Source organism: Megalops cyprinoides, chromosome 7, assembly GCF_013368585.1.
Source record: "Megalops cyprinoides isolate fMegCyp1 chromosome 7, fMegCyp1.pri, whole genome shotgun sequence".
Classification (NCBI taxonomy): domain Eukaryota; kingdom Metazoa; phylum Chordata; class Actinopteri; order Elopiformes; family Megalopidae; genus Megalops; species Megalops cyprinoides.
This window is the reverse complement of record NC_050589.1, coordinates 21,762,906-21,780,283: the sequence shown is the minus strand read 5'-3', so window position 1 is coordinate 21,780,283 and position 17,378 is coordinate 21,762,906. Positions and strand designations below refer to the sequence as shown.

General features: G+C 42.3%; 1 protein-coding gene across 2 annotated transcripts in view; it reads right to left on the bottom strand.

The window, feature by feature from the left end:
- The window catches only part of cacna2d2a (calcium channel, voltage-dependent, alpha 2/delta subunit 2a), a 240,171-nt gene extending 223,245 nt beyond the window's left edge, over nucleotides 1-16,926 (bottom strand). For both annotated transcript variants that reach the window (XM_036532940.1, XM_036532941.1), the window contains exons 1-2: nucleotides 16,569-16,926; nucleotides 1,398-1,479 (exon numbers count right to left, since the gene is read on the bottom strand). In XM_036532940.1, coding sequence (XP_036388833.1) covers nucleotides 1,398-1,479; nucleotides 16,569-16,684 — 198 coding nt within the window. In that variant the 5' untranslated portion in view covers nucleotides 16,685-16,926. The remainder of the gene's footprint in view (nucleotides 1-1,397; nucleotides 1,480-16,568) is intronic.
- Between the last annotated feature and the right edge of the window lie 452 nt (nucleotides 16,927-17,378).

Sequence of the window (17,378 nt, the reverse complement as noted above, 5' to 3'; positions counted from 1 at the left end):
GAATCAGGTTCATTTGCCTCTTCTCCCAGCACATCCCTGGGTTCTGTCAGACCATCCCTTAACAGCTTAGTTCTGTTACTTAAGCTGTTTTTCTCTATATAATTCTCCTTGTATAGAAGGCATCTCAACTCTGTGACCTTGTAAGACTCAACACTGTAAATATGCACTATAATATTTAAATACTTCATTTCGCAGTAATACAAGGATGTAGATGTGCTGCATTGGGACACACAAATGTGGTACACGCACGCACGCACACACACACACACACACACACACACACACACACACACACACACTACACAGCTCCAAACATCCACTATAATATTCAGTTTTATGGGCATCTAGGGTTGCTCTCTGAAGCTCTTAAATTAGACCAGGGAAACATGCCCCAGTGAAGGTGCCATTACATAATATTAAAACATGTCAAATTATTCAGCAATCTCGCAAGGCTTCTCACTGTCAAGGGCAACCCAGCAAAACACGGCCTTCTCTTCAAAGAGCCAATGAGACAGCCCGGTGGGGCACTGGCGCCAAGAATCCAGAGCCAATGAGAGAAACAGAAGTGTCACAGCGACGTGCCTCTACGCCAAGTTACTGTGTCAAAACTATGGCCCGCTTACAGTATGGATGCGTGCCTGCTCCGTCCGCTAAAACAGACCCAATCCAAAGCCTCAGCTTAGCAGTGCCAGCAATCTGCTGATGGGATTCAAGCTTGTGTTACACACAAAGTACACACAAAAAACTAAACACTGTTATTCAAGATCCAACCCCAGAAGTCTGGGTAAACAAATAAACAAATACAAGGCATAAAAAGCTAACGCCATGCAGCACAACTCTCTCATCCACACGCTGCCAAACCATCTGTTAAGTTGTAACGAGAGAGCCCAGATCCAGTGTCATTTTTCGCACCTTAGGGATGCAGCTTGGAAAGTGCTTTCTTTCTCTTCCTAAGGTTTTGATCTGTTCAAGTGCAGCATGGCAGTTTAACCACTTTTTACATTCCAGGTTGGCTGGATCAGGTTCTCTACATCCTGCCACAGCACTAGCACGCAAACTGGTGACGCACCCGTGATCAGAGACAGATGCTCAACGGCATACAACAAAACACGCCTGTACCTATAGGGACACTGCAAATAACATCATCCATAGGATAAGCCATCTTAAACACAGGAGGGCCACACCTCAACCAAAGGCAGACCAGGCCCAGCCACAAGTAAACTACATCTACTCCATCCATCTTCAGTATTCAACAGTATTTAAACCAAATGGGGGTGGCAACAAGCTGTTTCCCTTGAGAAAAATACCCCATCCCAAAAAGCAGCTTGAATGGTTATTGCTGTGGAAGCTCCACAGAAGAAAGGCGGTGGGGAAAATGCATTAGAGAGAGTACTCACCCCTCTCATTTGCTGGGCTCCACTGACGAGCTGGAGAACTTTATCGATTTCTTTCTCGATGCGTCCTGCCCAGTGCATCATCCTGTAGAGGAAGAGAGACACAGAAAGATTTTTAGAAAGACCTGAGATGTATTTCATTTTAATGGCTGCCTCAGCTGCAGTTCCTGCACCAACACAGCAGCCTTAACTGGAGTTCCATATGAAACACGACATGACCAAAATCTGATTTACACAAAAGGACTTCAAAGTTTTCAACCTTCAATCTAGGGATGGACCACATGTAGCATGGTAACGATTTAGATGTTGTTTGTATTGAAAATTTTCACTCTTCAGAAAGGGTTGTGAATTTGGTAACTATGAACAAATACAAGTATTAGCAAATGTCTTCCATTATATTTCAGTTACCAATTGTTTACCAATTTAGTTTCTTTAAGCCTTATGTAATTTCTTTAAAAATGTGGTGTCTTCATGGATATAACGATTCATGAAAAAATTTCATTATTATAATAAGATTTTTTATCATTATTATGCAGACCAATCAAAAGGCTGAGGCATTATAATACATCTAGATTAAGAAGTGTCCTTTTCAATTCACAAATATTTTGTGAAATTTGCTAAATTTAACATCCCTGCTTTAATCCTGTGCAACCACAATGAATGTATTCCACTCATTTATCCTGAAATTTATCGTATTAAAACAACTCAGTTCCCTTTGACTTGTTGCAGGATTGCGTCACTTCATGCCCCAGCCTCACAACCAGAATCTCACTCCAGAAAGCAGACAAAGCCAGCCAACGAGTGCAGCTGCAACTTCAGTGAAGTAATGCATTTTTTTAACACGGTAGATCAAGGCAACCACCCATGGATAAGGGCTTCAATATAAGAGCACTTTAAAGGTCAACCATTTACAAGGAGCTTATGAATTAAGCCGAAAGATGATGCTAAACACTTCAAAGCAAAGTTACTGTACTAAAACACTACGTCAGCATTGAAGCTGACACCCACTGGAAAAAAAGTCAGCCGCAGCGGCCCAAATATCACATCTATTACAATGACAGATGCGCTGCTGCACAGAGACAGGAGGAATTGGAATGCGGAAAAGATGAAGGAACAGTGACAGAAACGAGACAGATCCATCATTTAAAGAAAATGTGGATTCACTGATTATTAAATTCAGTTTAGTTTTCTCCTGCAACTAAACAGCCCTAGGAACAACAGTATCCCTCTGTCATTAACTACTTGACTGAGTGATTCGCTAGAGTAATGACTGTACGGAACCTTTTTTAAACCTCTTCATGCCAAAAAGACCCTAATGCTGGAGCTATGACTACTAAGTTAGGTACTACTCAGCAACCCTAGAACTAGTAATATTCTTCATTCACTCACTCAGTTTGGGGCCAGAGATACTTCACAGCCACAGAGCCTGTTCTTTCTCATTTTGAAAAACAATAAAAGCTACGGCGTTCCAGATGACAACTTTCCGGTGTGATAACTGCACACAATGGCACATCAAAACAGTGTTGGCCTGCCTGCTTCCCAGAGTGTAAACTATGAGGCCTCCCCACATATACACAGGCATGCACACGGACACACACACACACGCACGCGCACACGCACTTCGCCTTTCCACGTGGAGAGCAGACCTACATGTATAATTCAGTCGGCCGCTGAGTGCAAGAGGAAGCGGTACCGTCACATGCTCTCGGCAACGCACTCAAGTCTCCGCTTTTACTTCACATGAAATCTAGGGTAATAGTGGAGCCAGCGGCCCTGCAGACAGCCCGAGAGCACGGCCGCAGCATCTGAGTCACAAGACTGGCCCGCAACGTAACCATGAGCGGTATCTGCATGCCAAACAGCAGGGGATCGTCTTTGCAGGGGTCTGACTCAGACGCCCTGTAAAAAATAACAAAAAAAAAAGGCCCCGGTTTTCATCACGCCTTGCGTCTGGGAGAGCGTGTTTGAATACAGCAGGGCTCCTTTAGATGGGCTTCTGTCTCCTGCCATCTCTTCCAGGGAAGGGAAGTGGCTCTGACTAGCTCGTTCTTCTCACACTGCGAGCAGCTCTGCCGTGCCAGGGCCCAAATCCGTGTTTGAGCAAACACAGCACTTCTGTGCTAAATATCCATGAGACAGTCCCCGGAGGACGGCCTCACAGCCCACATTAATCATTCAATTTGAGCTTTCTGAAGGACCAAGCAGATTTCTACTGGCGTCAAGATAGTCGGACTACAGGCTTTGGCTCCGCTGGGAGCTGCAGCCAGCCCGGGCCCCCGGAGCAGACCCGTCACAACACCTCGCTCGCAGACGTTAACCTGAAAAGAACCTGGTAGGGCAGCAGGCCTCCTGTTTAACCGCCGACACTCCTTCAACCGTCGTTTAACAGCAGTCTGCAAAGCTTTGCACTGGACAGACCATGTCGGCCCAGTAAACACAGACCGAGAGACAGAGATGGATGTGTCCTGTGATACAACCCTGCATATGTACAGTGCTTGTGGACAGGTGCAGATTTGGATGGACCTGTGGTCCCTGATGAAACACAGACATTGGATGAAAGGGTGGTGGGCTGAGCTGAGGAATCTGCTTGATTAGAAAAAGTTTCAATTACTTTTTTCTGAGCTTACTAAAAACTGGTCAGTTCCAAGGACTTGTTCCTCCCCTTGTTACTAGGTGCAGTCTGCTGGCAGACTGTTAGTGGGGAGGTACTTCAGCGCAATTCCAGTTAGCCGATTCGCTGTGCAGGCTCAGACACACAGAGGGGATAATGGGGTCACTTTCATTACTGAGAACAGCAGGCCCAGCACAAAAGCTGAGGTCTAGCATGACTGCCGGCACTTGAAGAACACCAACATCTGTCTCTGTCCTGTGACTACTGGGAATTCTGGATGGTGGTGGTGATGGGAGGGGGCTGGTAAGGGAAGAAGCAGCATGTGTATGTGAGTATTCATGAAGTCATTAGCTGCAGACGAGACTATATCTGTCCTGGACTCCTCTCTCTCACCACCTCGGCCTAAATACAGCCGTTAATTATTCAGGCGGTGGCCCTCCGCGACGAGGGCCGTGGAGCATCTTGGACCCGGATTACAGCGGTAATTTGAGGCTTTCGGGCATTACACTCATTGTTCTTTTATTTATGTGCCGCAGACTTGGTAGGGCTCAATCACAATGGCTCAGCGTCTACGGTTTCTGCGGTCCCCTCTCTCTTTCGGCGGGACCGTGCTCTCCGAGCGGGCCTTACAGCGGAGGCTGCAACAGAGCGGACGGATAGAGAGAAGGGGCCAGGCTGTCGCTCTGGTGTCTGCCAGGCGGGCCTAACCGACGGACCACCCACGGGACAACTGAGCAGAAAGCGGGATAGAGAGTGAGCAATAGAGACATAAAGTGGGGGGGTGCATCTAAGACAGCATTCGTGAGAGAAGAGAGTGTGCGATTGTGTGTGAGAGTGTGTGTGGGTGTGCTGCTCATTCCTTTTTGAGTTATCGTACTGGAACAATATGCGCCATGTCTTTATCTCCAAAACCACAGTGCTTTTATATACAGACACATTTTCATTTCATGTATTAAAATGCATTTTTAGCTGCGACTAGGCAGCCCTAGAAACGGTGCTGTCCCCCAGTCAATCACTGACTGACAGTGAGCGGCTCCCCAAAAGTACTGCCAGTGCCATCATTTTTCCACATACAAGGGAATCCACAAAAGTGGCTGCCTCCTCTGAAGAGCGCCTGTTATGTTCCTGTTTTTTCTTCATGTAAAAATTGCCTGTCAATCAATTTGCTTGGTTCAGGTACTGGTATTTCTGGCACAGGATAACAGTATTTAAAATAAGCTGTAATAAAAACAGATATTAAAACCAAGTCCATCTACCACACACTGACAGAACTGCAGAATAAGCAAAGTATAATGGGAGAAATATCTTTCTAGTAGCTTGTGCAACAGAGCCAAGATCAGTTTTATAAGATCAAACTACTCAAATGCACTGCCGTGTATTTCAAGCCGGGCTGGCAAATGTCTTAATGGAACGGGATGCTCACAAGATGTAGTTTAATAAAAAGGAGATGCAAAAGTTAGCAATGAGGAAAAAAAACAGAAGAGACAAAGAGGAGAATGATGTTATCTGGTGTCGACTGAAAGCTCTCAGCGGAGTGCGGGAAAGAAATCTCGCAAAGAAATCTGTGATCCGCTAAACAAAGCCGATAAAAGCATCTTGATAGGAGCATTATGGAAGTTTCCAGGCGTCACAGCCCATCTCACAAGAGTGAGTGTTCTTATGAATACTGCTACATGAGCAAAAAGATTATATGCCTCAAGGATCCTTCATAATCTCTAATAACCTGGGTTGCTAATCTCACCTCCCAATTTCTAGATCAAGCTAACCTGCTCTTTGACTGACTGTGCAGGCATGTACTGAGACCACAAGCTCAAGGGCATCACAGTGTTTCCATACAGGTCTGCAGAATATATAATAATCAGGCATGCATAGAGCACGCACAATGACCCTGTTCTCACATACACAAGAATATTGGCAAGATAACCAGCTGCCGCCTGATCCTAAACAGATGAATGGGCATATACCAGCGCTGATACAGAACAATAAAGTTTTTTTTTGGCCAAAAAAATACGCTTTTTTCTGTTGTGGAAAATAACATGTTTTGCGATGCGTATGGAGTGGGAGAGGTGCTGCAGAAATGGCCGTGAAAAAGCTGTAGGAAAGTAAAAAAAGCCACTCTCCCAAAAAGAAATTCACTAGTTTGCTATGCACTTACCTGCCAGAGCAGACTTTGTGAGCTGCAGTTCCATGGGTGGTCCACACACAACAATGTGCACACACAAACACCACCCCCCCTCCCCCCCCCACCCCACCACCACACACACCACCTAACACACACAAGCACATACACAAGCACATGCACAAGAACAAGAAGTAAGCTATGAAGAAAGTCTCCAGTAACGAAGAGGACTGGTAACAATTATTCTTACTCCTTCTCCTGTTGGCTCATAATACTGATTTAGTTTCAGTCCTCTTCATCAAAATGTTTCATCTCAACTGTGTTATTGCTAAGGAGAAGGTCATTTTGTTTTCAGCAGCTTTACCTCTCTGTATTTATTCAACTCTAAAATATTTGCAACTGTCAAATGGTACAGATCTCTCAAAGCTATTCCGGAACCACTGAACAAGGAATTCTACTAAAAATTGATATTTTATCATCGTCACATCAATAATAGAAGCACAAAAAACTGTCTTCTTGAAATATGGCAGCATGAAATGCCAACTTTGCAACACAGTTTCAACTGTAATTCGACTAAAATACAGGACAGTAAGAAGCACATCAGGAAACAGCTGATGGTTTCTAGTTTTTAATTTTTTAGTTTTTTAAATGGCTGATGGTTTCTAGTTTCTGGACAAAGGGGTCACAAAAAGCATCAACTGAAATGAACATAAACCTAAACCATAAAACAGTATAATCCTACAATACACATACATTTTATGTGCAACTACATATATAGTAAAAGATGTTTGTAATGCTCATGTATATGGCAATGCAAACATCTTACACTAAACAGACCTTGTGTGTGGGTACGTGTGTGCGTGAGAAAGAGACAAAAAACGATATGTGCATATATATATATATATATATATATATATATATATATATATATATATATATATATATCCACAGACCTCAAAATGGATTGTGCATGCAGAATTGTTGAAGAAAGACCACTGACTATGAAAAGGTCACCTAGCAATGAAGTGAAAAAATGCTTAAACTGATGCGACACTGGTGCAGAGCAAAGTGATGGTAACTGCCAGTGACAACGCCTCCATCCCCAAGCTAAATGCGTTCCTTATCGGTCTGGACTTCTATACACACACACAAACACACACACACACGCTCCCCCTTTCTCTATGGATTTGTCTAGGCAAACTCTCTCTTTAGCCTCAATTTTAATGCAATAAAACGAAAGACAGCATCTGAAACTGCTGCCGTTAGAGGCCTGACATCCCCACCCCACTCCTCCCTCCATCCCCCCCGCTCCTACAGAACTCTCCCTCTCCCTGCATGTCAGAGCCCAGGGGCTCCCGAGACCTGCCTCAGGGCTCTTGCTGGTGGAGAGCCGGGCTTTGTCGTCCTCCTTCAGCCCAGAGTGCAGAGCTTTGGGGGGAAGAGGGGAAAAGGCCTCATTATTTCCCTTCATTTCCCAGGCATGCACACTACAGCCCTGCTCTCTCCCGCTCAGCTAACGCCTGAGCGCATCGCCTCCAGTCCACCGGAAAATTCCCGCTTCCGCAGATTAAGGGCGAGAGAATTGTACAGGAACCAAAAGTTCCTCCTCCTTCTCATCTTCCTTAACATGTTGTCCTTGAAATCCACAGCCAGAGAAAAAAACAAGACTTCCACGTAGCGAACAAAAAAATGGACCTTCTAGTTCACCATCTAGGGGTGTCCAGCAATTTGTGGGTCAGTTCATCAGAATTCTGAGCATCTGCAAAACTCTTCTGTGATCAATTTTTACAGTTACAATGTAACCATTGAAGTAAACTGTGTACTGGATTGAGTCTTTGTCCACAAGAGACCCAAGACAATAATAATAGAAATAACAGTCATATTGTTCAAGACGTATGTGTGGACACCCACATAACATAAAAGTATTGCTAATAATGACCCACGGGTTACTTTCACGTGCCCACGCTTGCAAAAGCAGCCATGTCTAGAGAACATTTTTTTTTAGATTTGTTTTTAACAGAGTTAAAATGATTCACTCTTCAAAGCATGTTCAGAGAAGCTTGCTCATTGATGGAACAGGAAGCATGCGCAGTAGCCATTACCTCACTGACAGTCTCATTATGCAACATTTTTTCTCTCTGTTCCACAACAAATGTTACTGTGAGACACGCTAGGACAAACTTGGAACAAAATCCACTAAATACATCTGCTAACTCCTATTCACTGTCATTAACTGGAAGTTAGCAATAGCATGTGTAGTTTGGCCCACTTCCACACATGTTCTCCCGCTGAAGAGAAACAGACAGGCAGAAAGAGATGGAGATGGAGAGAAGGCAGGGTGGGGTGAGACAGGGAGAGAGAGACAGAGAGAGAGAGAGAGAGAGGGGGGGGAGAGAAGCAAACTCCTTCTGACCGCAGCGGTATTAATTCTTAATTGGAAGGAGCTGCTGTTTTTCACAGTCGTGATTCTGCTCCATTTAGTTTATATTAACAGATCCTACAGCACATTGTGTTTCAAAAGGGTCAGCAGAAACAGGCGCAGGACCAGAGGAGCTGCCGTCTCTAATGAGATCTCTCCACGAGACCACATTCATCGCTCACCAACAATAGCTCACCCGCCCACCCTTCTGCCCTCACCTCACAAACCCACCCTCCGACTCCTTCTTCGTACCTTGTTTCACCTGTCATAAAACTCCCTGAACAGTCAAATGCACCCCTATCCATTTTAAATATTAATCAAAAAGCAGGGACAAAGAAAAATGCTAATTTTTGCAAAGTCTGTTATAATTTTATGATAATGCGTCGTATGTAAAGGCAAGCTTTAAAGACACTTAAGGGACACTTAAAAAGCAAAGCAGTGAAGGAGACTTACAATTTTAGTTAAGTATAAGAATTCTCCTTTCCAGGGTGTACATATTGCCGAAACTGACATAAATTAAAGACCCAGGGGAACCAGGGGACAAGCCACCATATTGGACACACCCACAAACCTCTGCATAATGAGTAATATTACATGGATTTACATTTTGCATGTCAGCACTGTGCTTTGTCAACACATCAGGCCAAGACATTCTATGCTTTTCTCTTGTAAACTATAGTAATGTATAGTGAAATGAAAAATGAAAAACTATACAGATCAGATTTGTTTCAGTTCATGCTGTCGTATTCATTATTTTAAAGCTATAATCAGGGCAAAGAGACGGAAAGGCTGAGAGGGAGTGGTTCATTTCTCTGGCACAGCTCTGCACTGGCTGCTGTCTGATCCTTAAAATGATGTTTCACTGGCCTTCAAGGAACACCCGCTACACTAAGGGTAATCCCATAATACTTAATTAAAACCATCATGCGCTGAGGGGACATGAGAGATCAACGCGGGGTGCGCCTCCATATCGGAAAATTTTAAAAAATCAGCACTTTGCCTTCACGTTTCGTGATCCTTTCAATACCTTTGAATGAGACCCAACTACAGCACCAAATCACAAACTAAGAACAATTTTGTTAAATAAATAAATGCAGTCCTGGGAATGTAAGGAAATGTAATCCACGCTCACAATCCACCTAAAACTAAACCACACAGTGTAAATTTCTCTGTTCCAGTAAATGAGAGCATAATGTTCACAGCATTACTACTATGGGTATTTTGACAAATCCTAAAACTCATTACAATGTCAAGGCATTTCCCTGTCACACCTGTCTCAGGATTTTCCATAAAAGTGATTTATAAACCATGCCATGGACTCTGGCAGCGCCACAATATGGATATGGACACTCGCCTACAGTAACCTTCACTCTACTTCACCCTTTAGACAGAAATTTTGATTGGGTGGCTGTTTACATTCGCTTTCATCATTGTATTATCATGATACTGTAAATGGCCGTCCAAATAGAAGTCCCTTGGAAGGAGGTCATAGCACATACGATACATATATGCATCTACTCAGTAGAGGTTAAAGTCACGCCTTAGCCTCCATGTCTATGGATGATAAAAATCACACCTATAGCCAATGGAAGGTAAAGGCGATCAGAGTTGGATCCGGGGTTGTGACTATGGCCTTGCTATAGTGTACTCCTCCAGTCCACTGTTATCCAGTGGACCTCATTGGGGGTTCTAAGTGACCCTCAGAGCTCACTCTCAGGATGGCAGTGTGCATATTTGGAAGACAGTCGATTCATCAATACATTGGAGGTTTTTGTTAGAGAACATATTCAGACCTGACTTTGAACTACTCAGGGAAGTGTATTCAGCATGCTGGGCTTTCTTCTTGATTAAACAAAAAGGAATCCCAAAATGGATTTCTTTGCTTTTTAGTTCACTTTATTAATTACTGCAATAAAAAGTGAGGATTTAATTTTACTACAGCTGAATTACAAATCAAAGCGTGTGTGGGCTGCACATTTGAAAGTAATGCATTGCTTATTTTGCAAAGTTAAAAGGGACATAAATGTATATGCGGAAGTTGGTGCTTTAAACTTCAATCAAAGTGCAAAGTGGTTTGGTTTAACTTTCAAAACAATTTTAAAAAGCAATGTTTTTTGGTAAGGAACACAATTTTACATTTACTCTAGTTTTTTAAAAATGAAGACTTCGGGAAGTTATGAGAGCAAAGTAATGCTGCTTTAAATAGTTATTGAACCTAAGGCCAAACCACTTTGTGCTTCCATTAAATCTTCCCTTCACAGTGCACTTTCCTCTTGATAGACCGTTCAAAGTGGTGAAGGGCCTATACCTGTACCAAACAAATAAAATGATAAGAAATGAAATCATATTATTATTACTATTATTATTGTTGTTGTTGATGTTGTTGTTGTCGTTTAATTATTTATATAAATAATTAAATAAAGACAACATGTTTCCTCCGTAAAAAAGCACAAATGAAACTTTAATCAGTTATGACACAGCCGCACTCCGTGTTCCAAATCATGCACAAAATTATGAGACGGTACCTTCCTTAATGTTCTTGCTTTGCAATAATGGATTCCGATGGATTTAGCTCAGTGATGTGTGTGATTGGGAAAAGAACGCTGTGAATTGAGTGGCAACAACGTTCGGGGAGTTTAGAGCGCGAACTGTGGAGGGCATTAAACAACCGTAGAACCCCAACGCCCACACGGAAAATCGGACAGTGAGAAACTAATACCTTTATTCAGCAACTGAATCGGAAACAACCGAGCAAATAGCTAACCCAAACAAGCAGTCCCCCACCCATTGGCGATTTTAGACTCTTTTTAGGGGTGCTCAAGCACACCTCAATTTCATCTCAGCACCCCTAATCATTATTATTATTATTATTATTAAATCATTTTAGCCCTCTAACGTTAGATTTTGCGAACTTGTCTGTTAGAGACGGGACAACCTTCAAATGGCTTTATTTAAACAGGTTTAACGTCCAGTATTCTTTATGAAGCCATTATGTTACACACTCCGGTATAGTAGGTGGCAGCATGCAGGCCAGTGAAAAGAGAAGGGGTAGGTTAGTGAATTTAATTGCGCACATTAAAAACACAAGTAAACTGAAACGTTAGCAAATAAAATTTCTGAATGTTCTGAGAACGTTGGGTCAGATTGGTAGTTATTACTGTGACTTATACCACGGCTTGGTTAAATACTCGTTTCTGATTGGCTGGAGGGGTGTGCATTATTTCCCGGTAAATGCACGGTAATAATGCACGGCTATAAAGTAGTTCCACAGAAAGTGGCCTTATCACCGTTCGAAATTAATACGCAAACTCATTCAGCTTTACCGAAGATTCCATTTACAACAGAACATAACGGAAACATTGTAATAACATTAGATAATGTTACAGTTAACGGTAACAACATAGCTAGAGCATCAACAAAGTGGCATCGCCAATACACCGTGACATTTGCCACTTAAAATGGAGAATTATTCAGAAATAACATTTATCTTTTTGGCAAGAATGCAGATTTTGAGACTTGGATGAAAACCAACGCACTGGATAGTCCAAAAATGGAGGTGCGCCCGTCAAAAGAAAAATTAGGGAACAAGTGAAAAACTACAACAAAAGGCATAAAACCATCAGTGAAGATGAAATTAGTAAAACAGAGGAAAGGAAACACGAGGACAACACAAAGAAATCAACAACATAGCCAATCGGGGTTTTAGGAGACTGGGTAGTCGAAAACGACGAGAAACATGATTATGAATCATTAAATGCTGAGGGTCTGAACAAGATGCTGCGGACCTTTTATGCAACAGTTCAAACGTCAACCGGACAAGAGTACACAGTCTCAAGTTTTTTGGCCTTGACAGGAGGGCTACTGGGCACCATCTGTCGCAGAAAGAAACGCTGGAGCCGGGTGCTGTCATCGACAGAAACAAATACTCACCCTTCAAGTTCCGGTCATGAAGCAACGGCGACCACCACTGCGAGATCAGAATTCCAAACGTCAAGTCTCTCACGTACCTCGTTTGACCTACCATTGTCAATGTCAAATTTTACAATAAATGGAAACGTTCGATTTAATTCCAATAAATGAGTACGATGTAGCTTATAGTCACCGTTTCCACATACGTGGGTACGTTTAAGATGACGGACACAAATGTAACGTTATCGACTTCACCAGCTAAGCGGACACTGTGTACCTGGCTAGCCTATATCAGAAATTTCTAGTTAGTGGGCTAGGTTACTATAGTTTCAGAAGCCGAAGCCTAGATGTGTAACGTATAGTATTTTTTTATGTAGGCTAATATAGCACATTTATTAAATTAAATTTTAAAGTTTGGATGTGTCAAGCTAGCTATATGAATGGACTATATTCTGCGGATGTGCACATATTGTAATATATATTTTTGTTCAAAAATAATAAAATGGTAGCCTTTATGGGTGCTGAATTATTTCTTTGGTAAGTAGCCGTGGTATAAGCGGAGTAAACCACTCCTGGCGGTGCAGTGGTTATAGTTCCATGGTGTGAATAGTGTCAAAAAATGTTAGGCTGATTAACGGCTAATGTTAGCTTTCTGAGCTAGTCTGTTTGCACAGTTGCCAGCTAAAGAGCTAACTGATGCACTTTTTTAAATTTTAGTTAAAGTAGTCACAGTGTTTCTTATTCTGATAGAATTGGGCTTTATGGTATATTTACAGTAGACCTACATTTATGGACAGTGAATTAAAGCATTGAAACAAACCCTGACTCATGGGAAATGACTTTTTCCATAGATGTATATACGATTTTTTTTTTAAAGAAAGAAAACATCCAGGTTCAGGTGAGAGAGTAAGGTCAAAATGACAATATTCAATTAGAATAATGTTATAAATTGATATGGATCAATGTATACCTTTTATTAGATTATAAATTCTCTGTTTGGTTGTTACGTTTGCCTTTTGGGTGACAGCACAAAGAGGGAGAGAGGAGGATAGAGAGGGAGGGAAGGAGAGAGAGCAGAATGGAGTCAGCAGAAAGAGAGAGAGAGAGAGCAAGAAAAATATTTTGTGGTGTAAAACTCATGTTACTTACTGGTAATTCATTAAAAGTATTAGACTATTGTAAATTAAAATATCATATATAGAAAAATATTAATGTATTAATTGTTATCCAATGAAATGAGTGATTTAGCAGGGGGGTTGAACACTTTTGCAAGGCACTGTATGCAAGTCACATTCTCATTAGGGGCGGACCCCCCCTAAAGGTCTGATCCTAGAATTGCCCCTGCACCCACCCCACCCCTCCAGGACTGAGCAAATGTATTTGCTTAATCCTAACTCCACCCATTAGGCCCTATGTGCAAAAAAATTATCCCAACCCAGTCTATGTTTGAGGCATCTTATCTCCATCTTCTCCCTCTATTTCCAAAATATCAAATATAAATTGATCTCAGACATATCAAAAAACAATTTGTGTGATTGCGCCATAAAGGACGCAACCTTTTCGGCCCGTGAAGAAGACGGTCAGACGAAACCAATGAGAAAGTGTGGCCAATTTAATCTATACGACTACAACAACCAAGTCCAACAGCGCTGTGTGTAAACATTAAAATAAAAATGCGAACACATCACAAACCACTGAGAAGCGTGTATTAATCTTAACCGGGCTATATGTTTTCGTGTCTTCATTGCGCCACCTCAGCACTGGGCGTTGCAGTAAGGTTACATGAAAACGCAATTTCCCTCGTTCTGTCATCAAGAGTCTAAAGGCAGCAGCTGCTACATTGATATTGATATACATCATGATATTATAAGTACAGGGCCATATTATGGACTAATGCACTTGTAGTTGTTATTATCATAATTCGGATTACTAGTCTATAATCATTAGCCTTTATAGTTTTTATTAATGGTAACATCATCACTGTTGGCCGCAGAAATAAGGATGGGCTACAAATGTTGTAAAAATAAAGGCCGACGTAAATTTCACTATGTCTTCAGTCCGCAGCGCCCCAACAATTGTCAGGTTTTCGCTGAGCAGGGCGTCTGCCTTTTGAAACTTTCACTCTGCGTTACATATTATATATGACACTTACACTGAAATGAAAATTCAGCTTCATTTACCGGAGACACGTCGTGCATGGGGATAGATTTTACTTAAAAGACAAAAGTTAATTAATTACCCTACTTTCATCGCTTTATTTTCGTAATGTCCCGTTGTGTGAACAACACGGGATCCAGATCCAGGTTTTGAGGGCTTTTTAGGCTGTACGTTCCTTGTTTTTGCGAATGCTGTTAGTGTGTTAAGCGCTTAAAACTACCTTCAAGTCCAGGGCGACGGAGGAATGGCGATTCTCGTAATTTTAAACGCACCTTAAAAGACTCCTGTGGGAATTCTGTTTCCCACCAACCAAACACTCAATACTTCGATTGCTTACAAAAATTTATGTTTTTTTTAAAAAAACAGACACCAAGGATTTAGTGGACTCTTCATCCTTAGGCTAAATACACATCACAGTTCAAAGAAGAGCATAATAATTTATCAATGGCAAATTACACTGCTAACTGTGAACTCGGCACAGTGGTCCCGAAAGTTCTGGAGCCACCGTATTTCAATAAACACAACGAACGCAATTAGGTCCAGTTATTTTTCAACTGTTGACAGAAGATTTGTAGAAAAAAAAACTACTGACACTTTACATCAGTCTACAAGCATTCAAATCGGAAACATCTCCAACCCAGACAGGACAAATACGCACAATTAAATGCGACGTATATAGTACTGGACTTTATGTAGGCCTAAGTGTTTGTTCGGTCCCGAGCTTTAATGTTTCTTATCGAAGAAACCTTGCGTTTACGTTGTAATAATACTTTCAGACTGTATAAAATTCTACTGATGAATTATAGGATACAGTACTGTCACGCCGCACATCTTAACTTCTGTGCAAAGTTTCCTTTTAGAAAAACACGACCTTAGGCAGTAGCGGTTGTATGTTTTGACGATACATCAAGATGTAGACATGCGATCGCTTCGCCTGTGAAATTAAGGCAATTACATAACACGCAAATTCAAATGACTTGCCAAAAGCAGTCGTTGTCATGATACTGGGACATCACATGTATGAGTTAGAGTCTGGATTCTAGTGGGGCATAGAGTACGCAGGCCGACGGTAAATGCTTTACTGTAAGCAATGCAAAAGATGGAAGAGTTTAGACAATAACATGCATGGACCATAACAACCCTGAGCGCACTGTTTAAAGTGGACTGTCAAACTGAAACATAGCCACATTTTTACGTTACAGGATGCGCTTTCCTCACCCCGAATCGCTAACAGAAACAGCCGAGTGGATTTGCCGATTTCATAAACACGGCTTCATGACAGTAGGCATTTTTATGGAGAACATAATTTCGCAGTAGCCGTGTTTATATGACCCTTCTAATCAGACGAGGCGAGACAGGGAACCACCATCAGTTTGGGAGATTGCGTATCGAAGATCCTATCAAGTAAAAATACCATACACTTCGCTCGGAACGCCGAAGTGCTACACATACAGGCGGACCACAAAACGCGAAACGGGTTTGTAAACATAGTAACATGTTTGGATATCCGTCTCCAAACAGGAAGCAACTAAAAATAAAACGACGAATGACGTTGTATGTGGAAACATTACCTAATTTCGCATGCCATGCTTCTTCTGATTAATAATTGAATGGTTCAAGCTGACTTTGCCTTAACAGTAACACCTGTGCATCGCCCTAAAACTGGGCATCCCTGCGCTGTACCACAGTGACAAATTATGTCTGATAATATGTGAAGAGGTTGACGCGACCGAGACGAAGACCGCAAAACTCTCAAATATGCCAGTGTTGATACAACCATACAAATCTCCAACATCCCAAACCTAATCAAACACCGAAATGGGGTCCCGGTCGGAACAACGGTAACAGTATCTGGCGACTCTATCGCACCTCAGTAAACAGCGCAGTTTGAGTCACCTGTCCTAATTCTGCGCGCTGGTCTTCAGCTTTCCTACATGTTGTTCCCCGAGGTATACTTACGTGTACTGTTGAGGGAAAGTGAGGCTTTCTGTTCCAGGCGACGATACGCTGAAAATCAGGATAGTTTGGATTGAGACGAAGCAGAAGATGCTGCAGGACTGAGAATGGAACGCCATTTTTCCATTAAAAATTCAAGAAACTGAGTTAAAAATGCAATTGTGGAATAGGAATTCTTTTTTAAAGGCAACCAAAACAGAAACGCGTAGCTCCGTCCACAATGTCGAGAGATTTCAAAGGCTCCTGGTGATCCCTGGTGTGAGGTCTCAATCGGAAATGTTGTACAGTGGATTGGCAGATCAAGACAGGCAATTCGAAGACACAGATGCATTGACGCTACCGCCGCCGCCGGTGCCACTGTGTATTCGCTCGTTCCCTGGTTCGCTCTCTCTCTCTCTCTCTCTCGCTCTCTCTCTCTCTCTCTCTCTCCCTCCCTCCCTCCCTCCCTCACAGACACACTGAGCGAGTACAAACCGTTACATTCACTCAAATATTCATACACAACAGGCGGGGGCGCGCGTCAGGCCACCCCCTACTGTCCCGTTACCCATGCACGTTCCAGATCGACGGAAACGCGCGAAATAATGGATAAAAAGAAACTAATGCATGGATTCATTTAAAACGTGGTTCAAACATGAGCGCTGTGCAACACAGAAAGACAGTAGTATAAAACTAGCCACCACTAAGTACAATAATGAGTACAAGGTAAGTATTGGACGTTTATTTTGCACATTATGTTCTAGCTAGTTTAAATCAGGGGCGATTCTAGGATCAGACCTTTGGGGGGGGGGTCAGCCCCTAATGAGAATGTGA